The sequence below is a fragment of the Ursus americanus genome, chromosome 9 (assembly GCF_024610735.1).
Source record: "Ursus americanus isolate L20-20 chromosome 9, mUrsAme1.1.p, whole genome shotgun sequence".
Classification (NCBI taxonomy): Eukaryota; Metazoa; Chordata; class Mammalia; order Carnivora; family Ursidae; genus Ursus; species Ursus americanus.
In genome coordinates, this window is record NC_142135.1 from 79,378,902 (window position 1) to 79,393,291 (window position 14,390).

The following is a 14,390-nucleotide window of genomic DNA, read 5'->3' on the forward strand; positions in this document are numbered from 1 at the left end:
CCTGGTTAGTTGTTTTCTCCACCTCTGGCTGGGTGAATAAACTAAATGGAGTATAGCGTTCCAAACAGTAGCTGCATAAATTTTACCACAATGAAAAAAAAAAAAGTATTAGCTTTGCAACAACAACAACAACAACAAAAATCTTGAAGGAAATAAAATAAATAATAAGATTAGCAGCTAACATTTGATTAAACATTTTCTGCATGCTAGGCAGTATTCTCAGTTCTTAATACGTATGAAGTCATTTCTTTCTTACAAAAACCAACAAGTAATTATTAACACCTCTGTACAGATGAGGAAGTTAAGGCCCAGAGAGGTTCTGTAAGTTGTCCTAGGCTGCCCAGCATATAAGTATGCTAGCTAGGATTATTAGTCATTAAATCTAGGTCATGATATTGGTGCTTTTTATTTTTCTTTATCCTTTTATATTTTCCAAGTTGTCAACAATGAACATATATTTTTAAACAGAAAGGGGTTTTTTGTTTTGTTTTTTGTTTCTGTAAAGAAAAATAAGGACAACATTGAAAGTCATTTTGAAGAAGGAGTTGACTAATTTTGATAACTAACTATTGGATGAAGGAAGAGGAAATGGCGATAAATAGCTCAAGGCCTGTTTCTATTCATTGTACTCTATTCTGTCCTGAAAGTATTTGCATAGGAGTGATATTCTCATCAGTCAATGATTTCTGTAAAATTAAGCATATTCTTATCAAACTCTTGCTCCTGCTAAATAAGACTGTGTTTACAAACTTTTGATCACAATCATTTGAGTCCTTTGCCTACAGTTGTTTCTGTGTTCCTTGGAAGACAGGGAAACTGATGAACAGTACTTTCTGGAGTCAGGAATTCCAGATCTCACTCCAGTGCTAACTTACAGTACTTCTGACTTACAGTAGGAATCTTTTTTTTTAATGTTTTTTATTATGTTAGTCACCATACAGTACATCCCTGGTTACTGATGTAAAGTTCCATGATTCGTTACTTGCGTATAACACCCAGTACACCATGCAATACGTGCCCTCCTTACTACCCATCGTCAGTCTATCCCATTCCCCCACCCCCTCCCCTCTGAAGCCCTCAGTTTGTTTTTCAGAGTCCATAGTCTCTCATGCTTCACTCCCCCTTCTGATTACCCCCCCTTCTTCTTCCCTTTCTTCCCCTACCGATCTTCCTAGCTCCTATGTTCCATAGATGAGAGAAATCATATGATAGTTGTCTTTCTCTGCTTGACTTATTTCACTTAGCATTATCTCCTCCAGTGCCCGTCCATGTTGCAGCAAATGTTGAGAACTCGTTCCTTCTGATAGCTGAGTAATATTCCATTGTATATGTAGACCACAACTTCTTAATCCAGTCATCTATTGAAGGGCATCTCGGTTCCTTCCATGATTTAGCTATTGTGGACAATGCTGCTATGAACATTGGGGTGCATATGGCCCTTCTCTTCATTACGTCTGTATCTTTGGGGTAAATACCCAGTAGTGCAATGGCTGGGTTATAGGGTAGCTCAATTTTTAACTTTTTAAGGGACCTCCACACTGTTTTCCAGAGTGGCTGTACCAACTTGCATTCCCACCAACAACGTAGGAGGGATCCCCTTTCTCCACAGCCTCTCCAGCAATTCTTGTTTCTTGCCTTGTCAATTTTTTCCATTCTAACTGGCGTAAGGTGGTATCTCAGTGTGGTTTTAATTTGAATTTCCCTGATGGCTAATGATTTTGAACATTTTTTCATGGGTCTGTTAGCCATTTGTATGTCATCATTGGAAAAGCGTCTATTCATATCTTCTGCCCATTTTATGATTTGATTATTTGTTTCCCGTGTATTGAGTTTGAGAAGTTCTTTGTAGATCTTGGATACCAGTCTTTTATGTGTAGTATCATTTGCAAATATATTTTCCCATTCCGTGGGCTGCCTCTTAGTTTTTTTGACTGTTTCCTTGGCTGTGCAGAAGCTTTTGATCTTGATGAAGCCCCACAAGTTCATTGTATCTTTTGTTTCTCTTGCCTTTGGAGATGTGTCATGAAAAAGGTTGCTTTGGCCAGTGTCGTAGAGGTTGCTGCCTATGTTTTGCTCTATGATTTTGATGGATTCCTGTCTTACATCGAGGTCTTTCGTCCATTTGGAGTTTATCTTTGTGTATGGTATGAGAAAGTGGTCGGTTTCATTCTTTTGCATGTAGCTGTCCAATTTTCCCAGCACCATTTATTGAAGAGACTGTCTTTTTTCTACTGGATGTTTTTTCCTGCTTTGTCAAAGATTAGTTGCCCAAAGAGCTGAGGGTCCATTTCTGGAGTCTCTATTCTGTTCCATCGGTCTATGTGTCTGTTTTTGTGCCAGTACCATGCTGTCTTTGTGATCACAGCTTTGTAGTACAGCTCAAAATCCGGCATTGTGATGCCCCCAGCTTTCTTTTTCCTTTTCAACAGTTCCTTGGCGATTCGGGGCCTTTTCTGGTTCCATACAAATTTAAGGACTATTTGTTCCAGTTCTTTGAAAAATGTCCTCGGTTTTTTGATCGGGATAGCATTGAAAGTGTAGATTGCTCTGGGTAGCATGGACATTTTAACTATGTTAATTCTTCCGATCCATGAGCATGGAATATTTTTCCATCTTTTTGTGTCTTCCTCAATGTCTTTCAAGAGTGATTTATAGTTTCTAGAATATAGATCCTTTACCTCTCTGGTTAAGTTAATTCCAAGGTAATGTATGGTTTTTGGTGCTATTGCAAATGGAATGGATTCCCTAATTTCTCTTTCTTCAGTCTCATTATTCGTGTATAGAAGTGCACTGATTTCTGACCACTGATTTTGTATCCCACCACATTACTGAATTGCTCTATAACTTCTAATAGTTTGGGAGTGGATTCTTTTGGGTTTTCCATATAGAGTAGCATGTCATCTGCGATGAGAGATATTTTGACTTCTTCTTTGCCGATTTGGGTACCTTTTATCCCTTTTTGTTGTATGATTGCTGTTGCAAGGACTTCTAGTACTGTCTTGAATAATAGTGGCGAGAGTGGGCATCCTTGTCGTGTTCCTGATCTTAAGGGATAGCCTTCCACCTTTTCCCCATTGAGAATGATATTTGCTGTAGGCTTTTCTTAGATGGTTTTTATGAGATTGAGGAATGTACCCTCTATCCCTACACTCTGAAGGTTTTTAATCAGGAAAGGATGCTGTATTTTGTCAAATGCTTTTTCTGCATCTATTGAGAGAATCATATGATTTTTGAATTTTTCTTTCTGGATAAAATCTATGACACTGATTGATTTGTGAATGTTGAACCACCCTTGCGTCCCAGGGATGAATCCTACCTGGTCATGATGGATAATCCTTTTAATGTACTGGTGGATTCTATTAGCCAGGATCTTGTAGAGGATTTTGGCGTCCATATTCATTAGGGAAATCGGTCTGTAATTCTCCTTTTTGAGGGGGTCTTTGCCTGGTTTGGGGATCAAGGTAATATTGGCCTCATAGAATGAGTTTGGTAGCTTTCCTTCTGTTTCTATTTTTTGAAATAGCTTTAGGAGAATAGGTATTATTTCTTCTTTGAATGTTTGGTAGAATTCCCCAGGAAACCCGTCCGGGCCTGGAGTTTTGTTATTTGGAAGGTTGTTTATCACTGACTCAATTTCTTCATAATTAATTGGCCTGTTTAAGAAATCAATTTCTTCCTTTTTCAGTCTTGGTAGTTTATAGGTTTCCAGGAAGGCCTCCATCTCTTCCAGATTGGTTAATTTATTGGCATAAAGCTGTTGATAAAAGTTTCTAATAATCCTTCCAATTTCATTGGTGTTGGTTGTGACCTCTCCTTTTTCATTCATAATTTTATTAATTTGGGTCCTTTCTCTATTCTTTTGGATACGTCTTGCCAGCGGTCTGTCAATTTTATTGATTCTCTCAAAGAACCAGCTTCTAGATCTGTTGATCTGCTCTACTGTACTCCTGGTTTCTAGTTCATTGATATCTGCTCTAATCTTGGTCAGCTGCTTCCTTGTGCGTGGATTAGGCCTGTCCCTCTGTTGCTGTTCCAGCTTCTTGAGGTGAGAATATAAAAACTGCATTTTAGATTTTTCTATTCTTTTGAGTGAGGCTTGGATGGCTATGTATTTCCCCCTTAGGACTGCCTTTGCAGTATCCCATAGGTTTTGGACCATTGTGTTTTTATTCTCGTTGGTCTCCATAAATTGTTTAATTTGATTTTTGATTTCCTGGTTTATCAAATCATTCTTGAGCAGGATGGTTCTTAGTCTGCAAGTGTTTGAGTTTCTTCCAAATTTTTCCTTGTGGTTGAGTTCCAATTTCAAAGCGTTGTGGTCTGAGAATATGCAGGGAATAATTTCAGTCTTTTGGTATCAGTTGAGACCTGTTTTGTGTCCCAGAACATGGTCTATTCTTGAGAATGTTCCATGGGCATTAGAATAGAATGAGTATTCTTTGGTTCTGGGGTGTAGTGTTCTATATATATCTATATGGTCCTTCTGGTCTAGTATGACATTCAAAGCTCTTGTTTCTTTGTTGATTTTCTGCTCCAGTGCTCTGTCTATTGCTGATAGTGGAGTGTTGAAGTCCCCTACTATTAACGTATTTTTATCTATATGTCTCTTTATATTGGTTAAGAGTTGGCTTGTGTATCTTGCTGCTCCCCTGTTGGGGGCATATATATTTATAATTGTCATATCCACTTGTTGGATACATCCTTTAAGAATAATGTAGTGCCCTTCTGTGTCTCTAACTTTAGTCTTTAGTTTAAAATCCAATCTGTCTGGTACGAGAATTGGTACCCCAGCTTTCTTTTGAGATCCATTGGCGTGAAAGATGGTATTCCATCCCTTTACTTTCAGTCTGAACGTATCTTTAGGTTCAAAATGAGTCTCTTGTAGACAGCAAATGGCTGGGTCATGTCTTTTTATCCAATCTGCAACCCTGTGGCGCTTTATGGGAGCATTTATGCCATTTACATTGAGACTGATTATTGAGAGATATGATTTTAATGATGCCATGTTGCCAGTAAAGTCTTTGTTTCTATCGATTGTGACTTTCTGTTGTGTATCACTCTTGGGGCCTTTTTACCTCTATAGAACCCCCCTTAATATCTCCTGTAGGGCTGGTCTCGTGGTTACGAAATTGGTCAATGACTCGCGATTCTGGAAGGTCTTTATTTCTCCATCAATTCTGAATGACAGCCTTGCTGGATAAAGGATCCTTGGCTGCATGTTTTTCTCTGAAAGAGCTTTAAAAATGCCCTCCCAACCCTTTCTCTCATTGTAGGTCTGTGTAGACAAGTCTGACGTAATTCTGATACCTTTGCCATGGTTCCTGAGAAATTTCTTTGCCCTAGCCACTTTCAGTACTGTATTGTTGAATCTAATATTTGCGAATGCACTATGACGTGATGTGGCGTAGGTTTGTCGTGGTCGAGATTGGGAGGGGTCCTCTCTGCCTCTTGGACATGAATGCTTGTTTCCCTTGCTAGATTAGGGAAGTTTTCTGCTACAATTTGTTCAAATATCTCTTCTAGACCTCTGTTTTTCTCCACCCCCTCGGAGAACCTGTTGATTCTGACATTGGAACGTTTCATTGAGTCAGTAATCTCCCATAACCTACATTCTTGAGCGTGGATTTTTTTTAAGCCCAGATTCTATTTTAGCTTTGTCTTCTACTAACCCATCCTCCAATTCGCTGATACGTTCTTCTGCCTCATTCACCCTGGCCCTCAGAGCCTCTAGTTTTGACTGCATTTGGCTCATAGAATTTTTAATTCCTGCCAGATTGGCTCTCATTTCTGCCCTTAGAGATTTTATATTCTCGTTAACATTTTCGTTAATACTTTTTTCAAGTCTACACATCATCTTGACCATTGTTACTCTGAATTCCATTTCTGATAATTTGGTTATATCCATATCCATTAGTTCTGTGGCAGAGGCCACAGACTCATTGTCTTTTCTTTGCTGGGGGGGACTTCTCCTTCTCGTTATTCTGATGAGGAGAGGTTGCGGGGTTGTCCAGAGCCCAAATTATTGACCAGGACCCAGGCAGTGCACCCTTGTTTTACAGGGACCTTAGGGATGTGGGCTTCTTTATTTTTCAGCCTGCCTTCTGGGGGAGGGGCCTGCCGCGCCGATATTCAGGCAACCCTGTTTGGGTGAAGTCTCTGTGTCCCCTTCAGGGGAATGGGGGTGGGCACACTGTGAGCTGGTATTTCCAGGCTTTTGTTCTTTGGCGGCGTTCCCTGGCGGTTTGCTGTGCTTCTTCTTAGAGTCAGTGCAGCAGTGGCCAAATCGCAGCCTCTGTGTCAGAACAGAGGGATCGCGGACCATTCTTCACTGATGTTCTGGCCACTTTAACTCTGTGTCTGTTGGTGCTGCTCAACCCTGCAGCGTCCCAGGATGTGCGCCCCACACCTGGCGTCCCAGCCCTCACTTCCAGGGCCAGCGCGTCTCTGTCTTTTGTGTTTCTAACACCTCCAGCCGCCATCCGCCCCTGCGCCCTCCGGAGCTCCAGGTCTCAGTCTGGTTCCAGTGAGCACATCGGAGCTCCATTTCAGTCTGGTGGCGCGCTTCCCCGGCTCATGGTCTCAATCTGCTCTCTGGCGTGTGCCGGTCCGGGAGTCCTCCCGCTCCCCCGTGCAGGTGGCTACCGCTTCTCGGAGCCCGAACGTGGCGGCTCCCTCCCCTTCCGTTTATCTTCCAATATCTGTGCGCAGTTTCACGGCTCCCCGCTTTGTACCTCAATACTCAGCGCTGGAGATGTTCATTTGTAGAGATCCAAATGTATCTTCCTGCGTCTCAGGCTGATTCCATGGATGTTCAGGCTGGTCTGGTACCTATGCAGCTTGACTCAGGGGACTGGCTGAAAAAGGGGTTCCCTACTCCTCCACCATCTTAACTCCCCCCTACAGTAGGAATCTTGAAAAAGTGAGTTGTCTTTCCCTTGTTCCCATGCCTCCGTTTCTAAGATGGGATAGTAATGTAAAATAAATACATAATGTAAACATAGGTATCAATAGAGCTTAAAGTGCTTTTCAAATACAGAAGTGTATAAATTACTTCCCACTACTTACAGGCCCTTTTAGTAAATAGGGCACTTCCAGTCCCTATTGGTAAAATCATTGCTCCTTTTTTCTTAATTTACATGTTGCAGTTTTCCAACCTAAAGATTTTCATCCCAAATGAAACTTGGAGAGAATTTAGACTGAAATGGAAAGCTGTATTGTGAAATTAATGTAGTAGCAACTCAGAAAAAATTCACTTTAAGTGATCACACTACTAACAAGTGAAATAGTTCTATCTTTAGATTTCTTTTTAGGAAAACTCGTTAAAGCTTTTGACAAGCCCCGAAGTGGCTGAACATACAAACCCATGTTTCCAACAGCCCGGTATGTCTTTTGCCTGTGAAATATTACCAAAAACAGCTTTGTAAATTCAATTCAAAGCCATTGTCACTTAAGAAAATATCTTATCATATTTAGTATGGATTTTGTATGCATCTGCATACTGGAAATGGTGAAGCCAAAGTGTGGCAATCCAAAAACAGACTTAATCCATCTTCAACACATAATCCACGGCCTTTTAGTTTGTAGTAGTAATATGGCTTATCATTTCCTGCCTACTCTGAGTAAGTTGCATGTTGTGCTGTCATCTTGTTGCTAAGGTTCTTTTTATTACCAGATTTTTAGAACCATATGCCTGAATCATAAACTCTTACATTTAGTTCATCTTGTTCTTCTCTGTATGAAGTGGAAATTTATTGTATGTAATCATTTTGTGCCTGAATTTTTGCATAGGAAATAGCTTTGGTTTCTTCAGGAGTAACTAAGAATGAATAATGGTATATTGAGATTCCAGATCCAGAGTAGCATGGATTCAGTGTTAATATTAAATAGGATTAAAAGTCACATTTCTTTCCCTAACTCTTCACTGCTTTTCAGTGAATTCTTGGTGATCTTTGCCACTGAAATCATTATAATGCTAAATATCTTCCTCGTGCTGATTCCCGTTTTCCTTCTTGTTAGTGACCCTAAAGCACCACCATGTGAATATAGAGACTGGCTGACGAAGATGTCTGGGAAGTACGACGTTAGCGCTTACATGTCAATGTTTAAGTAAGTTTTGTTTTGATTTTCCTTTTTACTAACTAGTTAATTCTTCTCAAAGTTGCGTGTTACTTTCTAGTTTTGCCTCAGGTGCCTGGGTGGCTCAGTTGGTTAAGCGTCTTCCTTTGGCTCAGGCCATGATCCCAGGGTCCTGGCATTGAGCCCCATATTGGGCTCCCTGCTCAGCGAGGGGGATTTATTTACCCCTTTACCTCTCCCGTCCTGCTCGTGGTCTCTCTCTCATGCTCTCTCTCTCTCAAATAAATAAATAAAATAAAATAAAAAAGAGGAAGTTTTGCCTCAGATCATCAAAACCTAGTTATTTTTTGATAATTGAGCTTTAATATAAATAATTTTAAATTTTAAATCTCAAGTCACAGAAATTTGCTCTAATTAGACATTTCCTATTATTAAATCATAGGGCAGCTAGTCGTTCTGAAACAGTCACATCTTTTAGAAGGAGAGAAAGTAAAGTGCCAGCTGATCTCTTAAAGTAAGTATCCTTTTGACTGTACAAACCAGTTGGTGGTATAGCAGAGACTACAGAGATCATGTCTCCCTCCCTCAGGCGGGCCTTTCTGAAGATGAGCACAGGCCCTGAGGCCTTCCTGGCGCTTCGCTCCCACTTTGCCAGCTCTCATGCTCTTATGTGCATTAGCCACTGGATTCTGGGCATTGGAGACAGACATCTGAACAATTTCATGGTAAGCATGGAGACAGGTGGAATGATCGGAATCGACTTTGGACATGCATTCGGATCAGCTACTCAGGTATGCTCACCTTGCTGTCATAGTTCTTTGCTCATTTAGAACCATAGTCATAGGACCTTCTGGAAATTGGATGGTTTTTAAGGAAGAAATGACATATCAATTAGCTTTTAAATTTGACATTCTTAAAGAATAAGGGGTAATCTCAACTTTGTTTTGGCCTTGTTCAAACAGGTTACAGAAGGTGTGATGATAATTATATAATCAAAGCCAAGAATAAAATGTGTTCCTATAAAAAGGGAAGACTATAAGGAGGTTTTATGAAGCCCCTTAATCTAATGTACTTCAAAATCTCTGCAGGCTGCGTGGTCCTACATGTATAGGTTTGTGCATTGCAAAGATGACTGTGTTGATTACTCTTGGGCACAGTGCATTCACATCTGTGTAGCTAATTCCAAGAAAAGAAGCATTCATATTTTCACTAACTGTGAATAACAATTAACTGTGGAAGGATGCTTTGTGCCTTTTATTTTGCCTTTTATTTTGAGATTTCTAGTTCATATGTTCTCCGTCTCGTACATATTTTTTCTCTTTAGTTTCTGCCTGTCCCCGAGTTGATGCCTTTTCGTCTGACTCGCCAATTTATCAATCTGATGTTACCAATGAAAGAAGCAGGTGTTATGTCCAGTGTCATGGTGCATGCACTGAGAGCCTTCCGCTCACACTCTGACCTGCTTACTAACACCATGGACGTGTTTATAAAGGAACCTTCCTTTGACTGGAAAGTAGGCTTGTTTTTATGTACTTTTCACTTATTATTACAGTATACCAAGGACTTATCTGGTGTCTCTTATTATATGATGGAAATACACCAAATTGTGCTTGTTAAAATATTTACATTGTTTTGTGTAGTATTTTTTAAAATTAACATTTGGGGGCAGTTGGCTTGAAAACCAGATACGTGACATAATCTTCATTTGGAGAAAACTGTTGTTTCAAATGAGCGTATTTCTAGCGAGGAGTTAATATAGACCCATTGGTGGTGGGTCTGATTTCTGAGACAACTTTTAGCTTAAAATCTCTTCCACCTGAGATCCCTTGATTTGACACATAGTGCTTTCTTAAATATTGAGGTTCTTCATAATACAGCCCCAAAAGAGTGAAGCTTATTGATGGCATCCTTAATAGGGTGTGATACCTAACTGCAGTCCTTCACTGTCATTGTCACTGTTACGGGTAGTACTATTAGAATGTGTATAAAAAGCTATAAAGCTCTCCCCAGTAAAGATATCTATTACAAAATCGTTACTTGTTCAGTCTGTTTGAATGTGATCATATAAACTGTTATAATCAGAGAATATCATGTTCTTTTCCTTTAGAATTTTGAACAGAAAATGCTAAAAAAAGGAGGATCATGGATTCAAGAAATAAATGTAACTGAAGAAAATTGGTATCCACGACAAAAAATACATTATGCTAAGAGAAAGTTAGCAGGTGCCAACCCAGCAGTTATTACTTGGTAAGATGGTTGGTTGTGAAGAAAAAAACAAAACGCCAGCATGTTACTATTTACTGAAGAATTATTAATGTATTAAGTCGTGAATACTTTCCATTAGCCTGTGATGTTAGCATTATTATCTTCATTTTACAAATGAAAAAAGCATGGCTTAAGAAGGTTGACTTCTCCAAGGCTGGGCAGGGTCTGTATCTCTGAATGCTGTGTACTTGGCCTCTGCCCTCTGAGCACAGTCTTCAGGTCAGTGTCTGGAATAACCTGGACCAATGTGAGGAACAGCAGGAGCATTGTTTTTAAAAGATTTTATTTATTTGAGAGAGAGAGGGTGAGCATGAGCACAAGCTGGGGCGGGGGTGGGGGGAGGAGGCAGAGGGAGAGGGAGAAGCAGACTCCCCGATGAGCAGGCAGATGCTCAACCAACTGAGCCACCCAGGCGCCCCCAGCAAGAGCATTTTTAGACAATTACAATAATATTTCTATATATAAGAGGAGATTTAGATTCTAAATTTGCTTTTGTCCTTTTTGAGACAAAATATGATTATGGTGGGCATACCACACAGGTGTGGAGAATGTAGTATGGGCTTTGGGACAAGAATCCACATAGGGTGTGGAGGTCCCTCAAAAAGTTAAAAACATAGCTACCCTGTGACCCAGTAATTGCACTACTGGGTATTTACCCCAAAGATGCAGATGCAGTGAAGAGAAGGGCCATATGCACCCCAGTGTTCATAGCAACATTGTCCACAATAGCTAAATTGTGGAAGGAGCCAAGATGCCCTTCAACAGACAAATGGATAAAGAAGATGTGGTCCATGTCTACAATGGAATATTACTCAGCCATCAGAAAGAACGATTACCCAACATTTGCAGCAACGTGGATGGGACTGGAGGAGATTATGCTAAGTGAAATAAGTCAAGCAGAGAAAAACAATAATTATATGGTTTCACTCATTTGTGGAACATAAGAAATAGCAGGGAGATCGGTAGGAGAAGGAAGGGAAGAATGAAGGGGGGGGTAAACAGAAGGGGGAATGAACCACGAGATACTATGGACTCTGGGAAACAAACTGAGAATTTCAGAGGGGTGGGAGTGGAGGGATGGGATAGACTGGTGGTGGGTATTGAGGAGGGCACGTATAGCATGGAGCACTGGGTGTTATACGCAAACAATGAATCATGGAACACTACATCAAAAACTAAGGACGTACTGTATGGTGACTAACATAACATAATAAAAAATAAAAAAAAGAATCCACATAGGGTTAGCCTTTAGGTTAGCTTCAAAAATTTTTCTTGTTGAGGTCTAAAACAAACAAATTTATAGAAATGTTTCACAAGAGGGAAAAAAAAGTTGGACTTTACGTAAAAATTAAGTAATAGTAAAGTCAGTTGGTCAGGGTACAAATGGTCTTTCCAATAAATGGCTCTGGCAAAGGAACAAAAGTGGATCCCTATCTCACACCATACACAAAAATTAATGCAGAATGGATCAAAGACCTAAATGTAAGAGCTGAAACTATAAAATACTCAAAGAAGCACAGGGGTAGATCTTCATGACCTGGATTTGGCAATGACATCTGTCATTTTTAGATATAACACCAAAAAGCACAAGCAAGGAAAGAAAAAAATAAGTGAATTCATCAAAACCTAAAAGTTTCGTTCTTCATAGGATACCATCAAGAAAGTAAAAAGACAACCCCACAATATGGGAGAAAATATTTGAAAGTCAGAGCTGATAAGGGACTTGTATCTGGAATTCATTAAAAAAAAAAAAAAAACCTCTTATAATTCAATAAAAAGACAAACAACCCAATTTAAAAGTGACCAAAGGATTTGAGCAGACATTTCTCTAAAGAAGGTATATAAATGGCATATGGAAAGATGCTTAAAATTATTAGTCATCAGAGAAATACAAAGAGAGGTACCACTTCACACCCACTAGAATGGCTATAATTAAAAAATGGAATATAGGGGTGCCCGGGTGACACAGTCGGTTGAGCATTTGACTCTTGGTTTCAGCTCAGGTCATCATCTAAGTGTTGTGAGATCAAGCCCAGAGTCAGGCTCTGCACTAAGCGCGGAGTCTGCTTAGGTTTCTGTATCTCGCTCTTCCTCTACCCCTCCCCCTGCACTCTCTCTCTGTCTGAAATAAATAAATCTTTTTAGAAAATGAAATATAGCCCATGTTGGGAAGAATGTGGAGAAATTGGAGCCCTTGTATGTTGCTAATAGGAATGTAAAATGATGCAGCTGCTATGAAAAACAGTCTGGCAGTTTCTTTCTTTCTTTCTTTCTTTCTTTCTTTCTTTCTTTCTTTCTTTCTTTCTTTCTTTCTTTCTTTAAGATTTTATTTATTTATTTATTTGACAGAGAGAGAGAGAGAGAGAGACAGCCAGCGAGAGAGGGAACACAAGCAGGGGGAGTGGGAGAGGAAGAAGCAGGCTCCCAGCGGGGCAGGGAGCCCATTGTGGGGCTTGATCTCAGGACCCTGGGATCACACCCTGAGCCAAAGTCAGATGCTTAACGACTCAGTCACCCAGGCACCCCCAGTCTGGCAGTTTCTGAAAAAGTTAAATATAGAATTAGCATTTGGCCCTGTAATTCCACTCCTAACTACACACCAAAGAGAAATGAAAGTGTACATTTATACAAAATCTTGTAGACAAATTTTTTAATATATATATTTTTAATTCAGTTAGAATTTTTATTAGGTGAGCTTTGTTTGTTTTTTAAAAATAATCTCTACACCCAATGTGCTGCTCTAACTCACAACCCTGAGATCAAGAGTCACATGCCCTACCAAATGAGCCAGCCAGGTACCTGTAGACAAATGTTAATAGCAACATTATTCATGTTCTATGCTCCTACAAATCCAGTCCCTTGATTTCAAGGTTTTAAGCCACAGAAAATATTCTATAAGTGATGAAAGGTAGTGTTTAGATAGGATAGCTAGAAATGCAGGCAACAGGGGAAAAATAATTGTTCATGTTTTTGAATTTGTTTAATCTTTTTTGCAGTGATGAGCTGTTCCTGGGCCATGAGAAGGCACTTGCCTTTAGAGATTATGTGGCTGTAGCACGAGGAAGCAAAGATCACAACATCCGTGCCCAACAACCAGAGAGTGGACTGTCAGAAGAGGCTCAAGTAAAGTGCTTGATTGACCAGGCAACAGACCCCAACATCCTTGGCAGAACTTGGATAGGATGGGAGCCCTGGATATGAAGAACTGTGGAAGTCAGCAGATTAAAAGCATGAAAGTGTTTAAAGAATCTCTTAAATTTGGGGCACCTGGGTGGCTCAGATGGTTAAGCATCTGCTTTCAGCTCAGGTCGTGATCCCAGAGTTCTGGGATCGAGCCCCACGTCGGGCTCCCAGCTCAGCGGGGAGTCTGCTGCTCCCTCTGCCTCTGCCTCTCTCCCCTGCTCATGCTCTTCTCTCTGTGTCTCTCTCTCTGACCCTGAAATAAATAAATACAATCTTTAGGGGCGCCTGGGTGGCACAGCGGTTAAGCGTCTGCCCTCGGCTCAGGGCGTGATCCCGGCGTTCTGGGATTGAGCCCCACATCAGGCTCCTCCACTGGGAGTCTGCTTCTTCCTCTCCCACTCCCCCTGCTTGTGTTCCCTCTCTCGCTGGCTGTCGCTATCTCTGCCAAATAAAATCTTTAAAAAAATAAAAATAAAAAAAATAAATACAATCTTTAAATAAAAAGAATCTCCTAAACTTTGATCTACAGCCATCAATGTGCTAATTTTCCTGAAGCACTGAAGAGAAGAAATCTGTTTAGTGGTAAAGTCTTGTAGCAGGAGTCTGATCAAGATCGTCACGGATAAGTGAGTATTGTTATGAATGAATGATTAGGTTATAAACAAAGATTAGGTTGGGTCGTAATAGATTTAAAGTGGGAAAACATATATATAGGCTCATAGAAGCAATCAGTCAAGAATATAGCGTACTACAAGTGCTATGACTCAGATAAACCAGCTATGTTAATAAATGGTGTAAGTATGAATATTCCATGCAGTATTCTCATTAGTAATTATGACACATTGGAAATAACACCCAGAAGACTT

The 14,390-nt window shown here is 40.1% G+C and overlaps 1 protein-coding gene across 3 annotated transcripts in view; it reads left to right on the forward strand.

Moving 5' to 3' along the window:
• PRKDC (protein kinase, DNA-activated, catalytic subunit) overlaps positions 1–14,046 on the forward strand; it is a 224,653-nt gene extending 210,607 nt beyond the window's left edge. For 2 of the 3 annotated variants that reach the window (XM_045789112.2, XM_045789115.2), the window contains 6 exons: positions 8,017–8,106; positions 8,519–8,590; positions 8,666–8,867; positions 9,401–9,589; positions 10,184–10,323; positions 13,338–14,046. In XM_045789112.2, the coding sequence (XP_045645068.2) occupies positions 8,017–8,106; positions 8,519–8,590; positions 8,666–8,867; positions 9,401–9,589; positions 10,184–10,323; positions 13,338–13,542 (898 nt within the window). In that variant the 3' untranslated portion in view covers positions 13,543–14,046. The remainder of the gene's footprint in view (positions 1–8,016; positions 8,107–8,518; positions 8,591–8,665; positions 8,868–9,400; positions 9,590–10,183; positions 10,324–13,337) is intronic. The other variant, XM_045789113.2, reaches the window with a different exon arrangement.
• Positions 14,047–14,390: the final 344 nt, after the last annotated feature.